The 27,128-nt window shown below is 40.8% G+C and overlaps 2 protein-coding genes across 2 annotated transcripts in view; one reads left to right on the top strand and one right to left on the bottom strand.

Moving 5' to 3' along the window:
* Positions 1-1,748, top strand: part of Dennd1b (DENN domain containing 1B) — a 226,575-nt gene extending 224,827 nt beyond the window's left edge. The window contains exon 22 of the mRNA XM_035444915.1: positions 224-1,748. Within this exon, the coding sequence (XP_035300806.1) occupies positions 224-235 (12 nt within the window). The 3' untranslated portion in view covers positions 236-1,748. The remainder of the gene's footprint in view (positions 1-223) is intronic.
* An 8,714-nt stretch (positions 1,749-10,462) lies between these two features.
* Crb1 (crumbs cell polarity complex component 1) overlaps positions 10,463-27,128 on the bottom strand; it is a 133,885-nt gene continuing 117,219 nt past the window's right edge. Inside the window, exon 13 of the mRNA XM_035445827.1 lies at positions 10,463-10,678. Coding sequence (XP_035301718.1) covers positions 10,463-10,678 — 216 coding nt within the window. The remainder of the gene's footprint in view (positions 10,679-27,128) is intronic.

The following is a 27,128-nucleotide window of genomic DNA, read 5'->3' as shown; positions in this document are numbered from 1 at the left end:
TCCTGCTAAAGGAACGTAGCAATAAAGTGACTTTTAATGACCATTTGCTATGGCTATAGATCAATGCCTTGCTTGTTCAGCCATCATCAGAGAAGCTTCCTCTTGCAATGGATGGGAGTTAACACAGAAATCCTCAAGTGGACAGTGTGCAAAGAGTGAGAGACCTCAGAACACTCAGTCCTAAATGGGATGACGTCATCAGTCCCCTCTCCTCTTTGCTCAGGTTGCTGTGTAGAAGAGGAGGCAGAAAGATTGTAAGAGCCAGCGGGAATGAATGACACCAATGAAGCAGTGTTTTCCAGACACAACAGGATCGGCACATATATGAACTCACAGAGACTGGCAGCATCCACAGGGCCTGCACAGGTTTAAGCTGGAATAGAGTCCTGGCACTGAAAGGGGGAAGTAGACAGTGCCTGCCATCCTTAACCAAGAAAGCTACCTCCAACTGACAACTGTTTATAAGCAAAATAATCAGCTTCCTCCAGTAGAGTTTCACTATGCACATAAATCACCCTTAAGGTTAGGACCCGCCCCATGCCCAGCTGAAGATGAACAACCTAAAGCAAGTGTTATGATATTTTTTGTCTAATATTACTTTGTTTGGACAGTTTTTATATCACTGGTCTTTTGTTTGTCATAGCTTCTTATTTGGTGTCTTTGTGGGTTTTGCTTTGTGTGTGTGTGTGTGTGTCTTTCTGTGTGTATGTTTTTTGAGCCTTTTCTTTCTTTGTTTTTATTCTGTTTCTTTCTTTGTTTTTATTTGCCTTCTTTGTTTGCCTGTGTTTGTTTTCTAAACAGAAAAAGAAAGGGTATGGAGTTGGACAGGTGGGGAGGTTGGGAGGAATTAGTGGAGGGGAAACCACAATCAGAATATAGTATCTGAAAAAATCATTTTAATAAATACATTGAGCGAAATAAAAATTCAAAACAGAAGAATCTGGAGAGTAAGCAAGAAAATTTTAGAACATGCTTTCTTTATAGATTGCAAATTGTGGCTATGTTAAAATAAGAGATAATTAACTGAGATACAGCCCCCATCCCAGAAACACAGCTGGAAGTGCCCACTGATGTTCAAACACAGAACAACTTCTTGCTAAGCTTTCACCATCCACATTCTGCATAAGCTGCCAGTTAGAGTTATGTGATCTTTGTTTAATAATGTATGGTTTATGGGACCATCTTTATTTATCCATAAAGGTAAGTCCATTCAAACTATTTTTTTAAAAAAGAGGTTTAGGCTTTTAGTTAATTTTTAGGTTTTAATTTATGAAGCATCAGATTTTTTATGGCTTTTTCATATACCTTCAATTTGGGATGGCTTTCTCCCCTCTCATTCTGAGTATATAATGTATATTACAACACTATAATTGTAAATTCTATCAGTGGATGTAACCACTAGGTCCTAGAGATAAAATACCATAAATAGTAAAGCATTTATCCTTTCCTCTGTTCTGTCTGAGACACTTAAATCTTCTTACTTCAGATTCAATTAAATTCAATTAGTATTTGGCAGTGGAAGGCAATGAATTGAAACTCACATATTATCCCAATCATTCACCAAGATGGCTTTCCATCTTTTTTTTCCACAGAAGTAAATATCAATGAATTAGAAAAATAAGTATTTTTATGAAAAATTGAGCCTGGATTTACATGGGGATATTGATATCTATGTTCCTGACCTAAAAATCTTTTGTTAAGGGTTTTATCTCTTAATAAAGTTGTTAGGCTTAACTGGAGATTTATTTTTTAAAAAAAATCAAATTAATCCTGGTGGTTATAATGTGCCCTCACCAGCTGGGTGTTTGTGGCCCACACACACCTTTAATCCCAGCACTCGGGAGGCAGAGGCAGGCAGATCTCTGTGAGTTTGAGGCCAGCCTGGTCTCCAGAGCGAGTGCCAGGATAGGCTCCAAAGCTACACAGAGAAACCCTGACTTGAAAAACCAAAATAAATAAATAAAAAATAATGTGCCCTCACCATTTGAATGAAGAAGTCAAATAACCACATCAGTCAATAAGCAAATGAAATAAAGAGATAATTCACAAAGGATGAAATACAAATGGGCAAAAAAGTGAAAAAATGTGGAACCTCACTAGCCATCAGAGAAATGAAAACCCATGCTACATTGGAATGCCATCTCCTACTATTCAGAATGGCAGTCAGAAGAAATAATAAACATTGGTAAGGGAGTAGGCAAAAGAGAGCCCTTTTACTCAGAGAGTGCAAATATAAACTAGTCAATCACTATGGAAACCACCATGAAGGTTGCTTACAAAAGAGCTCTACCATATAGCCTGGTATACCACTGTTAGATATTTACCCAAAAGATTCCACTCAGCATTTCCCAGAAATAATTATCAGTATTCATCACAGAAGTATTCACCCTAGCTAAGTCATGGAATCAGCCCATCAGCAGAAGAATGCAGAAAATGTGGCTTGTGCATATGATGGATTTTTTCAGCCATAAAGAGGAATGCAGTCTTGTCATGCGCAATAAAATGAATGCAATTGGAGATAACCATAATAGGTGAATTATGCCAGTCTCAGAAAAAAATCACATGTTTTCTATCATTTGTGGATCCCAGATTTCATGTACAGATGGGATGAAAGTTGAGAGTGTCTAGGGAGACAAAGGGAGGTAACAGAAGACAGAAGGGCAAGAAAGTAGAGGTACAGGAGTATGGGGGAATATGCTTAAAGTATATTATATATTTGTATGAAAACGGCCTTATGTAACCTAGCATAATAAAAACAATGACAATAGAAATGAATAATAAATGCATTCATATAGTTTTATGCTTTGTAGGTGTATGGTTCAAACAATTTTTATCTTGGTTCTGGAGTTAATATGACTTACGGCTTCTTTTTGAAAGACTAAACATCCCCCAATAATTCAAATTCAGGGCATTAGCATCTATTAACTCTGCTGTAGTAAAGCTAACCTAGATGTTCTCCTGAAATTTCACTCTAATAGTAAAAGACCTTTGCATCTGTGTGAGATTGGCCAAATTGCGGGCATCTGAGTGAATGGAGCCATGTTGTATGCAAATGTGTGACACAAAGGGCTGGATTGAAACAGAGGCCTGCAAAACGTATTTCAGAGACTCTTAATGCTACATGAATGTTAAGGTCTGTCTTATTTCAATCATTGCGAGTGAGGACCTTCAATCTGCAAACCATGAACAACTCCAAGCCCTCTGCTTACTCAAAGCTGGAAGATGTAGACTGAGAGGCAGCTTCTGAAGGGAGGCTGTTGCCTAACAGGGAATGTCCCTGTGGCTGGTCCCTAAAGCAGCTGTCCTCATGCCAGCTCTGCCAAGTACATTTGACGGGTGTTCCCAGGCTTCTGGAACCACATAAAGCCAAGCCTGGGGACCAAATCACAGGATGGGCTGAAATTGGAAACATACATTTTTGTCATCACTATTCAATACAGTTCAAAGCAGTAAAAATTTCACTTTTATTGGGAAAAGGTTGAAATTAGAAAAGTCATATTCACTTCATTCAGAATTGAAGAAATTGTCATCACTTGAATCAAACACTACAGAGCAAAAATCCTGCTGGAAATTGACTAATCACTCACTAGGAGAAACAAGAAAGTAGGACAAATGAATCAATATTTTTTTGTTGATGCTGATAGAAATCCTAAAAGTCCCAGGGTCACTGTCATCAGCAGCAGCACACCACCACCATCAGCTCTATAAAACAAAAGCAGTTCCAAATAGAAATAGACACAGTTTTTTCTGAAAAGGAAGAATAACAAACAGTGAACGAGTGGGATTATACAAAATTCCAAAGCTCTGTTACAGCAAAGGACACTATTCTCAGAGTGAATGAAGAGCCCACAGAATGGGAGAGATTTAGCAGCTACACCTCAGACCTGTATTAATATCTAGAATATATAAATAACTACAAAGATTAAAACCCCAAAGACCCCACAGCCAACAAATACACTAATGAACTTACCTTAAAGTTCTCTAAGGAACAACCAGAAATGGCGAATAAACATGTTTAAAACTGTTCAATATCCTTAGCCACAGGGGGAATGCAAATTGACCTACTTAGCACAGTCAGAATTAAAACAAATGCTGGCAAAGATGTGGAAAGAGGAGCATTATTCCCTGCTGGTCAAAGTGTAGACTGGTGCAGCCACTAAGGAAATCAGCATAGATGCATCTCAAAAACGAAATGCAATTACCAGAGTGCCCCACTGTATAGCAGCGAGACTATATCCCCACACGTGTACATCCATGCTTGCTGGAAATGAACTGGAAACGAAACCAGCCTTGGTGCTCTTCCAGTGATGAATGCATCATGAAAATGCAATACATATAAACAATGCCACTTTATTTAACGGCAAAGAAAACTGAACTCATGCAGTTCACTAGAAAATGGATGGAATTGGAAAGTAATATATTAAATGAAGTAACTTAGGCCTAGAAAGATAAATGCTGCATGTTTTCACTCATATGGGGATCCTAGCTTTGAGTTGTTATATGTGTGTATTGATGGGGAGGAAGTGTGGAGAGAGGTCAGGAAACTAGAAGGGGACCAGGAAAGGGTCACAGAGGCTTGACGGGTATGTGTGAAAGAACACATGTGGCATGTCACCAAAGGGAGAGGAGACTACTGTGTATGAGTGTAATACAGAGTGGGAAAACTAAGTTCTCACTCGTGGGGATCCTAACCATATGTACATATCTCCACATGTACATGTGACTAGATGTATTTTTATAAAATATATGTTTATAACCAATATGCACGTGGTTACAATCTAACACGTAGAAAGGAGAACAATAAAGGGTAAGTACTGGGTAATGAAGGATTGACTGCATGTAACGAACACCCCGATAATGAAAGAGGATGTAAAGCTAATTGTGTTTCTTGTCTACAGCCATACTACCTCGAACACGCCTGATCTCGTCTAATTGTATTTCTTGTCTTCTGTCATTATTTTTCTATTTTTATTTCTTTGGTGGTGGATAAGTGCATAAAATGTATATTTGGTAGTGAAAGTATAAAATCCATTGAGACGTTGCACACCTTCAGAATGGCTATTCTAACTATATAGAAGGTCACTGAGGTATGTAGACTTTGGGGTGTGGTTAATTTTGGTGTGTGATTTTTGTTTGTTTGTAAGTTCTTTATAATAAAGTTTAAATTAAACAAAATTAAAGTTTTTGATCATCAGTTATTTGTGGGGCTGGGGAGACCTGAAGCATGTGGTTTACTTTTGGCCATTTTTGGGGAGCACATGCACGTGGTACTTGCAGATGATTTCAGTCTTACAGAAGGGGATTGGATCGCCACCATGGAACAGTAGAAGGTTTAGGCACAGCATAAAAATAGTATCTGTCCCAGCTCAAAACTTGACTAACTTACAGGCACATCTTACGGTGGTTTGGAAGGTGACAAGGAGGAGCTGTACACTTGCTTAGCAAACGGAGAAGGGAGTATGAAAGTAAGACTTTATTTCAGCTTGTCACTTGGCCGATTAACTAACGATAGCCAGAACTCTGTCTTCCATGGGCTTACCTGTAGTTAGGCACATTTCGGTGATCATCTTCACCATGTACCTGTAAGACGGAGACTGGCTCTCATTTGACAGAAGTCAATTGGGATGGACCAATCATCAACTGAAACCTGTTTCTTTCTTTTTTTTTATATAGCTATATTTTTTTTTGCTTTCTTCTTTATTTTAATTAGAAAGAAAATTATTTTACATGTCAATCCCAGGTCCCTTTTCCTCCCCTCCTCCCCTGCCCCCCAACTCACACCCTACCCATTCCATACCCTTTCTGCTCCACAGGAAGGGTGAGGCCTTCCATAGGGGTCTTTAATAGTCTGTCTTATTCTTTGGGATAGGGCCTAGGCCAACCCCCTTGTGTCTAGGCTCAGGGAGTATCCCTCCATGTGGGGTGGGCTCCAAAAGTCCATTCCTATGCTAGGGAAAAATACTGATCCACTACAAGAGGTCCCATGGATTTCCAAGGTCTCCTCACTGATACCCACATTCAGGGGGTCTGGATCAGTCCCATGCTGGTTTCCCAGCTATCAGTCTGGGGACCAAGAGCTCCCCCTTGTTCAGGTCAGCTGTTTCTATGGGTTTCACCAGCCTGGTGTGGACTCTTTTGCTCATCCGTCCTCCTTCTCTGCAACTGGATTCTTGTTTCTTAAAGCCCTAAACTGTCCAAAGTAAAGATCAAAGTCTTTCCAAGTTCAGTTTCTTATTTAGATGTGAAAGAATGCCTTCCATTTATTTGTGATACAGGCCTGGCGACACAGCGAGACCTTAGCCAGGGTCTCTCCCTGGGCTTCGAATCCTAATGACCCAGATGCTCTCTCTCTGATTCTGCCTCTGTGCACCACGACTGTTGCTCTTCACTCACTGCTGCTGATTCTGATAATGCTAGCAATGGCTGCAGGGAGCTGCTTTCTGGGACTACTTCCCTCTCTGTTTAGGAGGAAAGAGGACCTGGTGAACAGTAGTCTCTGAAGGAGTTAAGTAGGGGCAAGTTTGACAGCTGATTTAAGTGACAGTCACTTGTCATTTCCGGATGCCCTTTGTCCTCCCGGTGATTACAGAAGCCACATGAGAGGCCATTTGCAAGAGCTTTCCTGTCACTCCTTGTAAACCCACACCAGATGTAACTTTCACATGTGCATCCCAGGGCCACAGTTCCTCTGGACAGGAAGTGAGCCGGCTGTGTTCACTTTACACCAGAGCCCAGTGTCTGCACACAGCTGTGCTGGAGCCACCGTGATCCTTAGCACCATGTGGACCTGACCTGAGACTGGATCTAATGGAAACCCACCACTCAGAGTGAAATTGAGCATAAATGTGTGGCACTTTAATAAAACACTAACTGTTGTTGCTATGTAAATAAATATGGAGTACTCAAAACAAATCCCAGAAGCACCCTCATTTGTCTTAATTCCTTCCTTGATGTGAGTGGCTGTGTCTCCTATTGTCATACACCAAACCCCCAGGATCCCTCAGGTTGTTGTAAGGACTGGTGGCTCCTCTCCTGGGTTCACTGGGTTCACTATTTGATTGAACCTAGCAGGCAAGGTGGGTGGAGGCCAGGTTCAGCCAGCAGTTGGCTGGAGGCCAGGCTCAGGCAGCAAGGTTATGCCTCTCTCTCACGTGGTATTTTTACTAAAGACTTCCTTGTAGTGTGGCAGTCCTTGGGCCATCTTCTCTGAGCTGTAAGGCTCTGGTGCCTACCCTGAAGGTGGTACAGCATCCTTTTCACAGTGTTCTGAGGGATAGAGCAGGCCACAAGCCCAGTGCAAATTCAAGAGGAAGACAGACTCCATCCCTCAGGGGGAGGCAGTGACTGCATGTGAGCAACAGATGAGTCAATGCACAAAACCCTTCATTCTAATATGAATTGCAAAGTAGGCAATCTGAGCTGATGGGTGCAAGAGTTGCGATGTCAATGTTAGACTTTTCTGTTTATGGTGAGATCTGCTTTTCAAAAACCATTTGGTGCAATTTAAAAGGCTAATTCTTTAGCTCTTCCAGCATTAAGTATTTTGACTATTTTGCTTGTACCAGATACAAATCTTCAATGAGCTAAGGTACCTTATAAGAAATTAAAGTGTATGTATCGGGCAATTTTTCAATATAGATTCATTCTTCATTTATGGCCATGTGCATGGACTCATGTGTGTGTGTCTATGTGCACGTTTCACTACAGAACATTAAGCTATTCCAAAGGAAGATTAATTACTGGGTTATTTAAAGGTCTTTCTTAAATATATGTTATTATCTTTGGAGTTACCTTTTCCCCCTACTTGTGCTAATACCAATCAGACCGACTTACATTCTGCATTTTTAGAAACTCAGAAACTTATTTTTTTCTTTAAGTAAGAGCTCTTTTTGTCCTGTCTATAGAAACCCTCTATTAAGAAGTTATAGCCCCAGTGGGATGCAAAAATAAAGGTGTCTGTTGCCATACTCCACATGTAGACATCCACAGACATCTATCTTCTGGGATTTTTGCTTAACACAGCCTTGAATATAAAGAGGAAGTCAGAGATTAAGACACTAGGTCACCTATAGAGCTAGAAGGCATGCATCTTGAGTTCAATGGGATTCAGCAGGGTCGCACATCACTTGTTCACTTATCCAGAAAACACAAGTCCCACTTTCACTGACTTAAGTCTATTCAAGGTGATGCATGTTGCTGTGAAAGCAAAACCCCTAAAACAAAAGGTATTTCCCCAATTGATTAAATTCTAAAGAGAAGAAACAGAGAGCAAAGAAATTGTGTGTGTGTGTGTGTGTGTGTGTGTGTGTGTGTGTGTGTGTGTAGAGGGGTGGGGGCAGCAGATTTGAGACCAAGGGGAACAAAGCAGAAAAGGGATTGCAGGGCTGAGAAGTGAAGTGAGACAAAGACGAAGATAAAATCGTTTCTACAAAGTGTTCCAAGAAGAAAAAAACGGTTGGTTCAAATTCTAATCGGGAAACTCAGGGAAGCCGAGGTCAGCCTGTTGCTGTGTTGGTGATACGGGTGTGTCTGAGCAGTCGGAAGGAGAAGCAACAGTTTGAACTCGGGAAGGAGCAGAAAAGAAAGAGGAGCCAGGTAACACGGAAAAATCTTCTGTAGATAGTTGGCTAACACCTGAGGCCGAGACGAAGGAACGTTTAAAGGAAGCAATAGCTTATGGGAGAGAATCCAGTGATTTGTCATATGACAGCAATTTGGGATTATAGGACTTCCAGTACTGTGGGGAAATGCTAATATGAAAAGAAATGGAGATTTTCTGGAATAACTAGTTGGGAAGGACAGATTTCTTTTAGATTTAAAGTTTATGTCATTAGGTATTTTGCTTGTGTGAGAAATACATATACTTACATCCCCATTTAATTTATATTATACAATAATAGTGTTACATGCATTTCCAAACATACACAAGACACAGCCATCACAGTGGAGACATTTTACAAATAGAAGACACAGTATTTTCTCCTTGTAGATGCTTTTGCACACATGTGCATCTCACTGTGGGGCGCTTACATTTAGAGCCATGACTGTTCAGCATTACCCAAAGATCCTGGAAGGAAAGAGCCTCTGCTTTCAGGCTTGATGAACAATTTTCTTACTGTCTTAATGTTTGTCTAGGAAATGTGACTCTAAATGATTTAGGCAAAATATGTCACAAAGTTGTTCAATTGTTCTTACAAGTTACTTTTGTTACATGTGATATCACAGGCAAACAAAACTAACAAATAACACCAACCACCTAAGCAACCAAACAACAACAAAGCCAGTCTCAGACAGGAGAACAGCCATTTTATTTGTTATGGATGGGTCATGTTGTAAAACATACATTCTTCTCATGGATTCCTTTAAATCCGTGATTGAAGGACCAAAGTATACCTCCAATTACCACACACATTTAGATCCATGTGCATGCATACATGCATGCCTCTGTGTGTGTGTGTGTGTGTGTGTGTGTGTGTGTGTGTGTGTGTGTGTGTGTGTTTGTGTGTGTGTGTGGTGTGGTGCATGTATGTGTATGTATGTTCCCATGTTTGGGCACACATATAAATGTGTACCCATACATGTATAGACAAGTGGTTGACATATAGTGTCTTTTTCACTATCTTTTATACTGAGTTAAGGTCTCTCACTTAAATCCAGAACTCACCCGCCTTAAAAGTTTAGCTAGCTTTGCTCCAGTGGCCCCTGCTGTCTCTACCTCCTAAGGTCTAGGATTGCAGGCAGGGGCCACACTTACCTGGTACTTATGTGGGTAATGGGGGCCCAAACTCCAGTTCTCACACACACCCATCAAGTACTTATCCAGTGAGCCATCTCTCCAGGCTCCATTAGAATCTTTTACCATATGATAGAAGATTCAAAACTAAGCTGAACATAACTGGACACATGTAATCTGTTCAAACACATGTAATTCTAGAGTTCAGGAGGCTGAAGGAGGAGGGTCCATGGGATTTTGAGGCCATCTTGGTCTATATAGTGAGACATAAACAAAACAAAACAAAATAAAAAAAAAAACCTTTCCTACAAAATACAGAGAAGACAGTGAAAATTGTATTCTATTTTTTCTTCCTGGTTTTATACAATAAACAGCACTTGGCTACTAAGAATTTTCTCTGAATTGCCCAGTAATAAAGAGTTTAAGGGGTAGGTAGCTTCTGCAGTTTTTCTAAAATATAGTGTCCTCTGTCTGGAGGCTGTTTTGCTAATTCTGAGGCTGTCATCTGTGACACAGAGACATATTTCTGCCAATGGTTTACATAAACAAACAGTGATGCAGGGCAAACCCCTATGAAGGTCTATAAGGCAACTAGGGAAATCCTCCCCCACAGTCCCAGTGGGCTCCCAGCTGTAAGTTAGTAACTCTGGTAGTGTAAAACTGTCACTCAGGCAGGACCAGGTGCTCACTCATTGTGTCCTGCCCCTTTCTCAGAGGAGCAGCCGTCTCTTAGATGAGTCTTTCCAGGGCTGGGGGCGGCATCCTGCTCCACATTTCTACTCGAGGGCCAGCCTTCTCCTGCCCACTGGGGCTGTAGGTTCCTTGAGTTGCCCTTTTTTTGGAGGCGACAAGAGAAGCAACAGCTGCAAGCAGGAGGATGAATAACAGGACCAAGGTCCCTGAGCCAACAGCGGTGAAAATGCCCACGAGCCAGTCGTCAGCCAGCTGCAAGGATTGAAGGGATGGTGGTGTGAGTTCTAAGCAGTAGGACAATGGAACCACCCTGGGATAAAGACCAAGGAGATGGAGCTGGTACCTCTAGGCAGTGTAACAAAGCCAAGGGGTCCCAGACTTTTCTTTTTCCTAAATCATGCATAAAGGCCTCTAAGGTCTACTCTGAGAAAATGTGTGTGAAATATCTACTGTATTTACTCAGTATTATCATCTCAGTGGCTAAGATCCTTCATTTAAAGGGGGAAAGATGAACGAACCCATACACATGCAAAATCATCCTAAATTTATAGGACTCCATCATTCATGATTTGTTTCTTTCCTTGTTCAAAAATGTTTGAACCAGAAATATAATTGCCTTAAAGCCTTTGGAGGAAAAGAAAACAGATTAAATTAGCTGGATCTTGTGGCTCAGATCTCGGGGGGGGGGGGGTTGGGGGGGCTTATGGGCTACTTCCAAAGGCAGTTTGCACAGTCATCATTTTGATTTGGATGTGATATTTACCAGAATTGGTAAAACACTTTCATATGGAACATTCTCTTGGCTTGGTGATGAGATAAGGACCAGAAATCTAAGTGTGAACTGAGAAGGCAAAACAACTTGCTCCTACTTTTGTGGTTCACACTTAGTGGTGTTGGTAAAAGCAACTGTGTGGCATGCTGAACCCAGACACTAAGCAACAGAGAGCATCAGGTAGAGCCCTCTGGAGAAACAGTGGAGCTCTGGGTTTTCCAGGGATTTATTAGTGCACAGAAGGTGGTATAATGTCCATTGCAGTGTGCTTGTCTCCTCAGCAAAGCTACAACCTATTGGTTTAGCAATAGGTTACAGAAAATCTGCAATTGAACTGCGTAGAAACACTAAGGTTGATTGCTTCAATGATGTGCTCAGAGCAGTATGTCTGGCACCACAAAAGTAGGAGCAAGTTGTTTTGCCTTCTCAGTTCACACTTAGCTCTCTGGTCCTTATCTCATCACCAAGCCAAGAGAATGTTCCATATGAAAGTGTTTTACCAATTCTGGGCAAGTTCATATTCTTGCTGTTTTAAATCATTTTTATTGTTCCTTCATAGTTTGGTTCAAATTATTGTACAATTAATACCACACAGTAAATCCCCATAATGTTATCTTTGATCTAGTTACTGTAAACCTTGTTTAAATGTGGTTTACTAGTTTTTTACTCACTCATCTGTATAGAGCACTTACATGGGCATCTATGGAGTTAGAATGTAAAACCACAAAGATAGCAAAGCTGAATCTAGGTCTCAGTTTCTGGGGGACAGGAAGAAAGAACCACATTCACTCATATATACATATAATTACTTTATGCTAAAAAATGTGCATTAGTGTCAGGAATATTGAGTACAGCCTAAGTGAAGTAAATCTGAAATGAAGCATATGGTTGTTCACTAAACGATGAGGGAATATTCAGCTATTCTCAGCAAGGAATTTCCCTTAAATTAAACCATTTGAATTAAAGCTTAAAAGGGGAAGCTTAAAACCTCTTTATACTTGAAGGGACGCCAGTGAGAGCATAGCTTTATACAGAGTTATGCCAGAGTTGGGGAAGGAGTGCAAGGACAGGTGAGAAGTGAAACTACAAAGGAGATAAATCCTCTCAACAATCCAGATGCCACCTGAAATGCAGTGTTTGTCCTGTGGTCCCAGCAAAGGCACCAAAGAATGACCTTTAAACAAGAGCTTGACTTATTTGGGCCTGTGTTCTATTAGCTTGACCCCCATAATGCAGGAGGGGAGGCGGGAGAGAGAGTAAAGGTGGAGAAGAAACACACAGAAGATTCCATTATTATAATAGCACATGATGCTGATCTAAACTTAGTGAAAAAGTAAGAGGTGAGGTAAAAGGATGAGAGAAAGACACACACACACACACAGAGAGAGAGAGAGAGAGAGAGAGAGAGAGAGAGAGAGAGAGAGAGACAGAGAGAGACAGAGAGAGAGAGAGAGAGAGAATAAAACAAGAAGCATTCTTTGCATGCAATCCTTGGCAGTATTCCCTGGGACTGTTAGACAAAGCATTCTTAGTCAAAGTTGTTGATGTTAGCGTCTCTACTCAGTTGTGTCTTTATGGAGTAAATAGCTGTTGTCCTGGAAGAATGCGATAGGAGTGCTCAGACCCACACAGGTAGGAGGCAAATCAGTTGGCTTTCTGAATGTTTCTGGATCCCTTTTGTGTCACCATAGAGACTGATTACACCTAAGACATGGACTGTCTACACCTTAGCACGTTAGAGCACATGTTAGAGGGCAACAGGAAGCAATGCGGAGACCTCTAAGTGCCCGCAGCTCTCCGTGGACAGAGAACTGATGTGCTTCCTTTACCTTGTGGCCTGAGAAGAATCAGGACCTTGTCATTAGTTCTCTCACCAGACTCAGAATTGAGGTGAGGATGTCAAGAGCCCAAGCCTGGCTCTACCTCTGTCACTCTTGGCTGACCACTGATAAGGGTAAGAGCTCAGCCTGTAGAAGAGGAAGCCAGGGTTTGATTCCTGACTCTGCTTCTTATCTATGTGAATATCAGCCGTTAATCTCACAGTTGGAGAGTCACTCATTCACTGCTAAAGTTGGGTATTGCTATCTATTTAAAATGATGGGATTAAATAAAACGCAAAGAATCTAAACTGTACAAAACATGGCTACGTGTTCTTAATACGTACCATCACCAGGAGGCATTAACAAACTCCTGACCATAATCTCCATTTCTATTGATTTATATAAAATAAAGTCGAGTGCTTCACCCCTTGACCAAGACGACCACCTAGAAACCTGAGTTGTCACTCTAGGCCTCCCGCAAAGTTTTTGAGGAAAAGAATCCCCCGGACAATCAAATAGTGACAGTAAGCAAGCATGGGGCTGAAGTAAACGGCATTTTAAAATTGTTAACAAGGCTTTCTACTTTTGAGTTTCTATGATTGAAACTTTTCCTCTGTTATTCTTCAGCCATCCTTTACAAATACAGAACCCTAATGGACACAGGGACTCATGATGGAGCTGTCAAAGGATTGGACCAGAGTTGCAGGGATTGTGCTTGTCAGCATCCCCTTGAAATGGTATAGCCAAGTTAATAATAAAAAAGAAGGAGGAGGAGGAGAATCAGAAAAAGACTATATAAGACTGTTTTTCTAAAAGATTTGCATCAATCTATATTCAATTCTCAAGCTAATATCATTAAAGTGTACATGTTTTATACGACAGAACTGGGATTATATTGCACTCTCTACCTTCAGAACGAAGTCAATAAATGTTTCGTTTGCATTCTGAAATTTTTGGCTTAGTTGCAGCCAAAGCATTTGGGAAACCACGAGACAATAACTACATTAGAAGGAGCCTTACTATGAAAACTTAATCTCACTCTCAAGACTCTGGAGGTAAAAAAGCACGCAAGCTTTGATTTAAGGTGAGAAGATGCACAAATGCATGCTGCTACCTAGCAGGCCATTCCCCCAAACTGGATCTTCTAAAAGTGATGCTGTGAGTCCTACCTTCTCCCTTGGCCTTACTTTACTCTCACTTCTCACCTGATATTGGCCGTATGGGACAGCGATTGCTTGTGGGTTTGTTCTGCCATCGAATTGTGAGGTTTTTTTGTTTTTTTATAAATTCTGTGCTTTAAAATGGTAGCACTATTTGGCTCCTATAAAACACTATAGAATGCTATGGATTCATTGAAATTCAGTTACATTTGAGCTAGGTAGGAACCTGCAGAGACAAGTGAACAGGGTGAGTTAAACATGAGCTGTGTCACCTGATCAGAGATGGCATTACAGCTTTTACACCTGAGTTTTGGTGTCTGTGTGTGTGTGTGTGTGTGTGTGTGTGTGTGTGTGTGTGTGTGTTTGTGTGTGTGTGTATTTAAATGTTACATGAATAGCCAGAAAATATTATGAGAATTGGTGATTAATGCAAAAATTACTTTCAACATGGGTTTCAAAACACCAGTCAGAATATTTTTTTTGTATCTGCATATCAAAAGCGATATAAAGGCACCGCTTCAACTCTCTTGCTGAATTAAAATCAGAGATGAGAATCCAGCTTTAAGACTTGAGAGAGCAGGTCTTGGGAATCCCTCTTGTAACAATTCGACCCTCACTTTATGGATGGTAAAACACTCCCACGCAGACTCGAATCCTTGAACTGTATCTTATCAGCGGGTTGCCAGAAACAGGCGTTTCCATAGTAATGCTGACTGTATGCCAGAACTTTGTTTTTAAAATTATTATTGTGACAGCTGCCAATTTTTAACCATAAATATACTGTTCACTTTACAGTTCAGAGGCGGGGGGGGGGGGCGCGAGCAGAGGGGAGAAGGTGCTGAAAGTTTAAAGGAGAAGACTTTGGGAACTGTCCTTGAACAGTAAGGCGGGGATTCAGTTAGGTGTCCCTTCTACAGAATGGGAAACTCAGGAAAGAGAAGAAATAGTGGCCTCAGAGAGCTTGCTCCCCTCTCCCAAGGAGCAGGCCATGGCGGATAGCAGGCCGAAGAAGAAAGCTGAGACTTAAACTGTGCCCATGTCTTCATTAGGTGGATCTGCTGCTCCCTGAACAGAGCTCTCTCTGCATTGTTGAGAACTCTAAACTGCGAGGTTCCCTGGCCACACCCCAGAGAACTGTGCAAGAATGTAACTGGCAGCCTTCAAAGTCTCCCACTGCAATTCAAAGTCTTTCTCATTAACTCTCATCTCATAGTTACAACTCTTCACAGCTCCTGTCTGGAATCAGGATTACCCAGGAGAAAAAAAAATACTAGGTTGCCATGGGACAGTGTGGAGAGACACAAGCTGGAAGGTAGAAGCCTTCCCATGGGTGTTTATGCCAGGCCCTGCAGATGTGTCTGTATTGGAGGTTGTATGGAAACACTGGAAATGAATGAGAAAAAAAGAATGGATCTAGAATAAAAAAACGAAAGTAGCCCTGCATATTCATTAACCCAACTATGGCCTGTTTTGTATTGTGGACTGTTAGGTAAAGAGCTCATGCCTGCTGATCTGAGATCTCCATGTAGAAAGAGATTCTTCCTGAGTTCAGCAAACCAAGAGTGTGCTTGAGTTCCCCGCAAGCACAGGGCTGTCTGGAGTTGTAGGGCTGAGACCTGGGAATGAAGTTCTTGTGTTGTTTCTGCCTCCTTCCTACTTCAGATGCCCGATTTTAGGCAAAGTCTTAAAGCAGCTGGAAGTCTGAAGAACATGGCTTTCATAGTTTGCTTGCTGGAAACAGGTGGTATGAGCAATATTGTTGTCTGCCTTGGAGCGTGAGACCTCGTGAATAAAAATTATCTCTCCTCTCCTGCAAAAACCTAGTCCCAGCCCTCCAAACTCACTTCGTTTGCAATGTTTTACGAATTTATTGGCTGAAGATAATAGCTCACCATTCCTTCTGACCTTGTGTTGGGGGCTTGCCAGATGTTTTCCCACACAAAAACAGCCTTAAATCTCCCAATAAGCTGACCAGGGAGGTGCGACTGTTTTGTCACCTACTCAGGGAGGCTTTCCCTTGGGTCACCCTCTGTACCTGCAGTGGGCTTTCATTCTCTTGAGTGCTCAGTACTGTGGTGGCGTCTGACCACATCCCATGTTTCCTGCTGCCATGCTGAGGTAGGGATGCTCGTCTCACTTGGTCTCCTCCTCCTCCTTGTTCCCTTCTGTCTCCTCAGCACCTGGGATGGTGTCTATCCCACAGACACATGCTGATGATGGCCACGTGACAGGAGGGGACAAACTACTTGCCCAGCATCACACTAAGAGCTACTGACTTCCCAAACATCGAACTCTTCCTCTTGAGATTTAAACCTAACCCAGACCTCAGCACGTGCTGACAGAGGAAGGAGACGGTGTGCTTTGTGACACCCAGTGAAGAAGAGCGGGGTGCTGGTGGCAGTGAAGTGGCAGCAAAGAAAGGAGCTGACAGAGATGACTATGCTACCAAGAGGAAAAGAGAGTTGTCTTTTCGAAAACAGACACAAACTTTCTATTTAGTTTTATTTTTCTTGCCCCTCGCATCCCAGGTGGCACAAGGAAGAACTGCTATTGAAGATTAAAAAATAAGAAGCAACAATTTCCAAGATGTGAATTTTTCTTTTCATCTCCATTTAATGATCTGCTGAACCATTAGTTTGGCCTGTGTTGATCTCAGAGGGGCTTCCTCTTCCATTCACTTTTCTCTGCGGTCCCTTTTAGAAACCGGTGTTTGCTGACCAATCATCTGGAGTGTGTGGATGAGACAATACCATGAGCTGCTAACACTTAGAGGTCCCTTCCATTCAGTACGCTGTGGTCAGACCCACCCACAGTCAAGTCCTCCACCACCCTGCACATATGTCTCTTCTTCATTCCTATCACCAGAAAGCTGGCTTAGTCAATGCTCTCTTTAACCTGGATGGGTAATTTATCTTCTAGTCACTTTCTCTTCCACTCAGATTGATATCCATAGAGCCCTAAAGAAAAAAAAAGGAAATCACACAAACACACACACACACACACACACACACACACACACACACACACACACAAAACAAAGACAAACCCAGACCTTACCAGACTCAGATATCTGCTTGTGGGAATTAACTCACATCACACCTTATCATAGCAAATCTAATTAGCTAATGTTGAAGCCTACTTTCTCCATTCATGAGTCCAGGGCCACATGGCTATGGCTTAGCTAGCACCCTCTTTCACAGCAAAGCACCTCTCCTTACCTGTCACTTCAGAGCAGGAGTTGTCTCTTCCTGCCATTACCACTTTATACCAGAGAGCATGGCATGATTTCAGTCAACACTTTCCCCTTTTAGAACACTACTCCTTTGTTCTACTGCTTATTGTGAATTCGGCAAAACCCTACCCATCCCCCAAAAGCTGTAAGGAAACAGTATCTATTTACTCTGGAACTTTCCAATAATACAAAATGCAGAGCTTTGCACAAAGCGGTTGATCAATCACTATTGACTCACACAACTTGTAATGTTCATTGCACTGTTTGATACAGTACTACATTATCTTCATGGGCAAGAAGAATTCTATGGAGTTCAGAAAGTTTAATGGTGCAGTCACTCATCTAGCTATGCATTCGTTCACTGTCTTACATTTTTACTGACTGCCTCATAAGTTGCAGAGACCATATAAGACATTGGAGGCACAAAACTAAGTCACAACCATTGTCTAAAAGCATCCTCTCTGTACAGTAGCAGTGTGTGTGTGTGTGTGTGTGTGTGTGTGTGTGTGTGTGTGAATCTATGATGGAGCAATCACTGTTCTGCCTGGTAAATGTTAGGCTGGAGGTGGGTTTAAAGGAAAGCAAGAAGGAAGGAACGCCCTATTCATGGAACCAAGCCGCTTTGTTTTCTCAAAGGCAGCTGCTGGGAGAATGAGGTCAAGCACTTCAAACGAAGAAGCCTCAGGACCCTGTTCCTTTAATAACAAGAAGTGTGGTTGTAGTACTGGGACCTTTCTTCCTTGTCTGTGAAACTGTGCTGAAGTTGGACAAGTCCTCTGTCAAGCCACAAGTGGAGCAGAGTGACATTAGAAAGGCGTTTACCCACCCTAGCCATAGAACATCTTACAACCTCACAGACAGCTCATTTCCTCTTCCTCAGTGAGTTGGAGGTAATGTCATGTACATTTTCTGCTAGTTCTTTCCTAGTCTATATGATGTGTACCAGTTATTTGGAATACCTGTTGGTGTGTGTGTGTGTGTGTGTGTGTGTGTGTGTGTGTGTGTGTGTGTGCGTGTGTGTGTGTGGCGCACACCAAGAAGTCTTCTCTAAAAATTTATTTTCTTCATAAACTACCTCTGCCATAGTATGCAAATTTTAGAAAGTGACCAATAATTGTGCCAATTTATTCTGCATATAAGCTTAAGAGCAAAGACATATACAGTGGCAAATGGATTTTAAAGGCAGGGAGACTCTTTGAAATTGATACTGAAGAGTGTGACAAGTGACAGCCAAGTTCAATTGATTGGAGCCTGACTTATGGGGGGAGGGAACTACTTAAAGCCATTATCAGGACAACTGTAGAAATAAAAATATGAGGAATATATGAAAGTTGAAATTTCTTGGCTGCAGTGTAATTGAAGAAGGAAGTCCTCTTTCACAGAAGACACTTGTAAAAAGTGTCACCCCTGCAACCTACACTGACATGGAAAACACACACATGCAGAGAAAGCTAAACAAAGGTAGCAAAATCTCAAAAACTTGGCAATCTCTGTCAAAGCTAATTTGTCCCTGACACCCCATTTCCTTCTGTTTTTTAGGCTCCATTTCTGCACACACCCCCAAGCTAGAAACATACTTTAAAATTTAACTTTAAAATGCAGATTGTTCTACGCATTTCAGTTCTAGTTTCTTCCATTGCTCTGTCCTTGGCTGTTCTAGATCTTTCTTTATTATCATTTCCTCTGTGTTTCATTACACAATGAATCTTACTCCCACTGATGGTCACTACTCTTGTGGGGCAGTCAGGTATGGATTATATCCCATGTGAGTTGCCCTTCTTAGTACAAAACCTATGCCTTGCTCTTTTCTCAGACCTCTCTTTCTTTCTTTCTTTCTTTCTTTCTTTCTTTCTTTCTTTCTTTCTTTCTTTCCTTCTTTCTTTCCTTCTTTCTTTCTTTCTTTCTTTCTTTCTCTCTCTCTCTCTCTCTCTCTCTCTCTCTCTCTCTCTTTCTTTCTTTCTTTCTTCCTTTCTTCTTCCAATTTTCTTCATCAGGCTGAAAGCTGCTGTTAATTCACTTTTTGCATTATGCAGAAGAAAAAAAATAAAGAGCCCAAATCTCCGGCATCCCTGTGGCTTATCACATATTCCTTCCGCCAAGGTAATCTAGTCTGTGTCATTGTATTTATTGCCCCCAAATCAAAACCAGTTGCCAAAGTAATGAAGGTCTATTGGTTTGTGTTGACTTAATCCATGTCAGAGGAGCTGTAGGAGCATATAAGGATAATTTGACCAGTAAAAGGAAAGCCCATAAAAATGATCAAAAAGCCAATAGATATGCTGAGAACACCAAGCTTATTTTACTGAGGATTTATGGCCAACTTATCAGAAAATTATTTGGCCTGAGTCTACATTCAAATAAGTCTCTCAGTAATTCAGCAAAGACTCCAAGCCTTAGGAAAAAAGCCTCCTCTAATGAGATAGCCCAGTAACCCCTAACTTGCAGCACATGTAGTTTAATTTTCAACAGTTGTGAGACTGCAGTAAATTCGGCTTTTGAATCACTAGTCCCACTTTATACTCAGACCTGCATTAAATTACCGGAGCGTGAACGGCATTGGAGCACAGCCAGCTGCGTCGTCCCTTGACACATCTTTCTAAGTGTTTATTAATCAAATTGAACTTAAGTATGGGACACACCCCAGATGGTAGCAAGTGCCAATTCCTGTGTGTCCCCTCCTAGAATAAGTGGATGTCAAATAGTTGGAATCTGCCACACCATGTCAGTTTTGCCCCAGGCTCAGCTCTAGATGCTGTATTTTATTGACCAGAATCAAATTGGCTTCCCCTGGTGTAGGTGATAAAGTATGGCGTCAAGTCACCCATGTAAAATGTATAACTTTAACTTTGACAGCCTGTCATTGAAGTCCTTGTTTATATAATCTATTGTGCCATTTAGTCTATTCTTATTTTAAAGAGCAGACCTAGAACTAAAACCCATTCTGCTAGTGTTTCATTGATGGATGTCTATACATCGTGCCTTCCCTTAAATAACCCCGGGAGTGGCAATTTCTATTGTCACTGTCGACTTCCATCAAATTATAAGACTTCCAGTTTTAAACTCTGCCTGTGGAAGATGAAGGATGTGCACGATACTGGAATGGGAAGTGTTTCACAGCACAGACATTGCTTTTTCAAGTTCGAAACTTGGTCCATCTACACAGAGGATACTGTTCTGCTGAGAGTTGGGCTGGAACTGTATTTGCAGCCAGCAAAAATAGGAATTGTCACATTATGAGGGTTTCCTAAAATTGTATTTAATATCAGAACTAAAGAGTCCTTCCCAAAGTTAGAGTTTCAAGTTGGTAAAAGTCTAAAATTAGCAGAATTGAAAAATAAAAGTTATGTTTGACTTGACTAACAATTTGCCTTGGTGTCCACATGCACAGCTGGAGAGAATGACCTTTTTACATTAGCGCTGAGGAGTCTAAAGCATTTATTCTAAGAGGAGACCAAAATCTAGCAGCATTTCCTATGAGCTTAAAAATATTGCCAAGTTACTACTAGTCTTTATCTGTAAATTTAAAACAAAATATAATAGCCTATTATAAAATTATATCTGATAATGTAGTTGTAATTATTACCTGACATTTCTGGGTCTCTAAATCTATGTGATGTGTACAGCATTTAGCATACTCAAAATGTCTCCATCACTTTTGAAATAATATCTCTAAGAATAGACTTGGTCAATAAGGGACAGGACAAAGAAGACCCCTGTTCCTCTGTGACAATGTGTCAAGGATAAATCCCAAGGAAACACCTCTTCAGCATTGATTCATTTTCAGGGCTGCTTGACTAAAATGAAGAGCAGAGGCCCTGTTTCCTGCTCAGCTGAGAACTATTTAAGCGGATTAAAAAATGCACCTAAGCCCTTCATTGTATGTTGCTTATAGAATTTGCTAGAAATAGTCTCAAAAACATAGGATTTTCTTTCTGGATAAGTTTAATGCTAAGGACATTTTCTTCTATCTGTGGCATGCCAACATTTGGTCCCTCCCCTCTGTCTTCCCCAGAAGTTTGAAGTGATTGTTAAAAGAAAAGAATATTTCTTTTCTGATGTTAAATAATCTGAAATCTGGGGGGAGGTTTTTTTTTTTTTTGTATTCTTAACTCCCCCCAAAGGGACTTAGAATCAATGCATGCTCTGCAAAGTTCTCATAGCTTAGATCACACCCCTTCACCCCTTTAGAAAGTGTTTCCCTTGGGCATGCAACTTTTCTATTCAATTACCATTTAGATTGTGCATCTCGGGGATGTGGCTGGGCTAGGAACCCCAGGAAGAAATCTGTGATCAGTCACCAGGTTTGAAAAAGCCTTCCCAGTCCTGTTTACCAGGACACATGCCAATTCTCCAAACGTGCTGGGAGCTCGCGTTCTTCTCAGGGTCATTCTGCCTGCACAGCACAGATTAAACACGCAGCCTTGGTATTTTCAGTGTTGTGAGGAGACACATTTACATTTCACTGACAGCACTGGGTGTAAAAGGAAGCCATCTGCTGTGATTTAACAACAGGGGGATAGCTGCAACTTCCACAGGAGAAAAGGAGTCACGGAATAGCTCAGCTCAAGTCGTCTTCTTTGTGTGGTGGATCTGAGCAGACACCATCATGATGGAGAAGGAAGTTTTTATTCTTCAGTGGACTTCAGTAGCTGGTCCTCTGTCACTCAGTGTCATTGTCCGCTCATATTAGTCTGCTACTATCTTAAGGGTTATTTTCTTGGTTTCAGGAGCCTTGAATAGACATGTTATTTTTGCTATAAAAATGACAGCTCCATCTTTGGTTTCTTGTGCATTTGGTCCAGATGATCCATTTCTCTAACCTACAGTTCATTTTTGACAATGGAATTATCTATGAAGTACTTCAGAAGGTGTTATAAGGAAAAAGGGGGAAATTAATTCCAATTAAGGATTTAATATATCCTGGCATTTTGCATGCCATCTCATTTAAATTTTTACAATTTAATAATATACAGATTGTTTGAAAGGTGATTTAAACAGTCTAGCCAGAGTTACACAGCTGGCAATCTGAAATTTTTCTTACTCAAAATACAGAGTGTGTTCAACCACAGGCAGCTACATCCTCTAAACTAAGTGGATGCAACCCAAATCTACCCTGTAATTTCACTTGTTAGCAGTGCTTGGCATATTTACATGGGGGCATGATTGTTTTATATTTCAAGTTTCTTCTTATGTGGAGTACGTTCATAGTTGGCCATGCTTCATGACTTGTCAGTTTTTACTTAGTTCTTTTAGGGTTTTACATGTGAGAACAAGCTTCAGTAGAACAGGCTGGTAGGTGGGAGGGTTTTGTTTATGAGTTCTGGGAAGGTGCCTGGTGCATGGTTGATGGCTGAGAAGTAAGGTGTTCACTTTCTCTCTCTCTCTCTCTCTCTCTCTCTCTCTCTCTCTCTCTCTCTCTCTCTGTGTGTGTGTGTGTGTGTGTGTGTGTTTTCAAAAAAGCTGAAATATTCAGCAGCAGAATAAAGAAAGGGACCCATAATTCACAACTTTCAGTCCTTTGCTTTTAACACTCACCATGTCTATCAAGAAACAAACCAGCTAAACAATGCAGAAAAACTCCTAGGGTTGCTGCTTGTAGACAACAACCATGTGCTACTCTCCAGTCTTAACAGCCTGCGGTAGTAGCAGGCGGTGATTAAGAAGGTAGCTATTTCAGTGCTTCACAGTGTCAGGAAACAAAGTATCAAGCCATCAGCTCCCGTTTTAGGTGCAGCACTTAGATTGCAGCCATATATTGCTTCCAACTGTAAATATTAACGGGAAAGCATAGAAGGAGATCTTCATTGGCCTTGGCTGCCTGAGCTCAGCATATTACATGCCACTCTGGCACTATTTGCTGAGCTGCAGATAATTGTACGTCTTGTTAACAAGTTTCTGTGTATTTTCACTCCATCAGCAGGTTCCTGAATCAATGCCGATAGTAGGTTTGACTAACATCAGCATAATTTGACTTTGATGGAAAGTTTGAAATTTATGCATAATTAAAAACTATACATCCATTTCCTAATTTCCCAAGAAAGGTAATTAATCCTGTTGGATGTCATAGCATTTATATCTGGTTCCTCAAAACACATGGTTCCTTTCCCTCTGAGTGACTACAATACTTTACTATAGTTTTAGGACAAAGAGGTACATTTAGGGAAAACTAAGAGTGCCTTTGACACTTGACCCATTGTGGGAAAGATTTAAGATTTTCAAGATCATGGGAGAAGGGCAATGCTGTTATATTCCCTTTGAGGCACTACTGAGTTTCAGAACCATTATAAAGTAGCTCCCATTTTCTCATAACTGGAATGTTAAAAAGGGAGGCTGGAATATTATTTATGGGGAAACACACATACATTTCATTACATGTAAAGTATATAAGTCTTATTATTTATAAAAAATGTAAAGTATTGCTGAGCATATAAAGCACAGAAGCATTATTATTCATCAAGTATATGAAGTATGTAAAAGTGGTGAATGGATTTGATCAGGATGTGGGCACCATGCTCCCTACAATACACTTTCACAGTCTCATTGCAATAGCATGTTGTTGCCATGGAAAGATTGAAAAAAAAAGGTTATCCTATATTGAATAAAGGAAGACGGTACTAAATTTGCAAAACACATTAAGGGTCTAACTGTTTGATTCATAAGAAAGCACTTAAATTTCTTTAGCAAAAAAATTGAATTCTACCCTCTCCTGGGCGTCTAAATTCAGGTCACAGAACACTCTTGACTCAGTATATTTTTAAAGATCCATATGCAGTTGTATTTGGAAATCGCTAGCAAACAACACAGTCTTAAACTTTTATTTTCTTCAACACTCAGGTTGGCCTTGAATTCTTGACCCTCCACATTCAGCCTCTTAAGTGGTGAGGTTGTAGACGTGCTCCATGGTTGACTATGCTATATTTTTTTGTTCTTTCTGTTCATGTCACTTTGCAGTTGTGCTACCCGTGCTTTCAGATAGCTTTGAACTGAACTGACAAATGAGATGGCTGTGCAAACCCGAGTGGAACTTCCCAGCATAAACAAAGAGCCTCGAGTGTTACATTGGGGGAAGCTCTCTGTGTTAGCCAGCTAGAAGAGAAGGCTTGTCTGATCTCCGTACAGGACCTGATCTAGCGCTACCTCCGAACCAAGACTGATTCTGACTGAAATCTGCACTCCTCGGGTGAACAAATCTTGACGAGGGAGTGGGCTAGATGATGGCTTCTTTGTTATACTCTGGACTCAACCAACAGTATTATGTGCATTGACTCCCAGATATGGGCCAACTCTTTACTCACAAAACCCATACATGTGAGCCACACCTATATTTGTGACTCTCCACCCATTCCAGAATGCCTCTTCTTCACCGGAAATAGTTTTTCCATCAGAAGGCTGACTGTCCTCCCCAGCCATCAGGGGATCCTGTGAAAAACTCAACTTCTATTCAATCAGAGGATTAATTAAACAATTACACATATTTCTTCAGCTCACCTCCCAAGGTGAGTGTGATATGTGGTGTCATTGCTTAGGGTTCTGAAAATAAAATTTTAAATTAAGGTGCCTGTATTGGTTTCTATAATTTGAGCATATTTATATTTTTAATTAAGTGGCAAAGCAGTTAAACAGCCAAACAAACACAACCTTCAACCCTAAGAAACTGTAAATTAGGATAATTTACATACTGCCAATGGTGATTAGCTTTTGCATATACAGAACTTGATGTTAAAAACAAGTAGATACCAGATCCCATTAGGGCATAGAGAAAATTTTGCAGTCTCTTTCCCATTTATGCTGCTTTTTTGCCTCTGGAGCTGTTTTTCAAAACTGTTCACACTGTCCAACTGCACGTTGTTGGTGTCATGAAGTACACATGCTTTTGTATATGAAAGCGTATCTATTTAAAAACTCAATTTTCACTTAAGAAATGTCAACTCTTCTAGGACATTCTAGGGAATTTTTACTTAAAATAACCTCTAAATGTTTCATTTTATAAATTAGAAGCCCAGAGTTTCTTATTAGAGAAAATATAAGTGAATTTAGGGTTAGATGTTCTACACATATTTGAGGAAATTATTCAAGATTTTGATCCTTGGTTTTTGCAAAGCTAAAAGGACACACTCACCCATGGCTAGTATTAAAGGAAGGACTGGATGGTGGATGTTTCTTGGCATCATGCACATCTGTCTGCAAGAAAAGAACCCTAGTCCCCTGGTTCTGGAGCCAGTGGAGTCTCTTGTGCCTGAGCTAACTCTCCGAGGGCAGCTAGGCTTCTGAAAATAGATATGCTCAAAGCCCCCTGTACTAGGTACCCAGTGGGACCATTTTCTCAAGAGAGTAAACATAGTTTCTCATTGTTGTCTTCTTTAGGATGATGAGTAAAAATTGCATTAGTCTATTACCCCTGAGACTCTTTTTGATGGCTTGATCCAGGAAACTGGCTCATTTTTTCCTGAAGGGAGGCTTAATCTGATTATATCTAAACCTTCCCAGGCCAAAACTGGTTTTGGTCCTTTGAGAAAAATAGACAGCATCATGCCCTGAAATCTTAATGAATAACTTCATAGTGTTTAAGTTAAACTCTTCTTTAAATGGCTTAAAGCAAGACTTAGTAACAAAACTATGCCAAGAGAAAGTTTTCATTTAGCAAAATTAAAATTTGGGCTGGAAAGGTCCGTTTGTGATGTGTGTTCACTTCCCTATAAAGCTCACTTGCGGAAACCTAAATGGGTGATGAGATTAGATGGCGCCTTTGAAGACAGTAAAGTTTTGAGGTGCAGTCTGCATGGAGACCCCTTTCTGATGGGATGCCACAGGGGCAAACGATGTTTGGTGACATGGGAGTAGGACTTCTTCAGACACCAAAGCTTCTTAGGCACTAATCTTGTACTTCCTAACTTTCCAGAGCTTTGAAGAAATGTCTCTCACTACTAAGTATCCCAGGAGAGGGCACATACCAAGAGGGGTCCCTTCTAAAATATTTATTTATTTATTTATTTATTTATTTATTTATTTATTGAATGCATATGGGTATTTTGCCCAGCTTAGATGTCTGGGATCACATGTGTTGCTGTGTCAGTGGAAGCTAGAAAAGGGGGGGTCAGATCCTCCGGAACTGCAATTACAGACGCATGGGAGCCACCATGTGGGTGCTGGGACTCAAATCCAGGTACAGCAAGTGCTCTTAATTGATGGATGAGTCATCCATCCAGCCCAGAGGGAACCCTTCTAATTAGAAAGTGATTGATAGCCAGCAAAAATCACAAGCTAAGGAAATATTTATAGGAAGACACGGCACTGGCCTAAATTACAGGGGTATGAGATCTTCGTTTTGTGACTTGATGATCACAGAGGGTTAAATAGTTACAGCCATAATCTAGCCCTACCCTTAATTTATTTGAGTTTACAACCTCTTATTTCCCAGCTTTGCTGTTCCACTCATGCCTACCCTGGTCCTCATTCTGAGGAAACATTATTCCCACTACCCTTCATTTAGGACATTTTTTCCTTTCCTGAATGTGATCCTGCTTTCTGTCCTGTTTTTTTTTTTAAAGAACTTTCTCATATTTCATGCTTTAATTTAATACCATATCCTCCATGAAAATGTCTCGTGCAATTACTCTTATTGGTTGTTCTTCTGTTAATTTATACTGTGCTCTGACTCAGAAACTCAAAAATTAGGGATTGATTGTTTGGGGGTAATAATATGCAGGTACTTCTTTCT

The sequence above is a fragment of the Cricetulus griseus genome, chromosome 5 (genome assembly GCF_003668045.3).
Source record: "Cricetulus griseus strain 17A/GY chromosome 5, alternate assembly CriGri-PICRH-1.0, whole genome shotgun sequence".
Taxonomy (NCBI): Eukaryota; Metazoa; Chordata; class Mammalia; order Rodentia; family Cricetidae; genus Cricetulus; species Cricetulus griseus.
The sequence above is the reverse complement of the archived record's forward strand: the minus strand, read 5'-3'. Positions and strand labels throughout refer to the sequence as shown.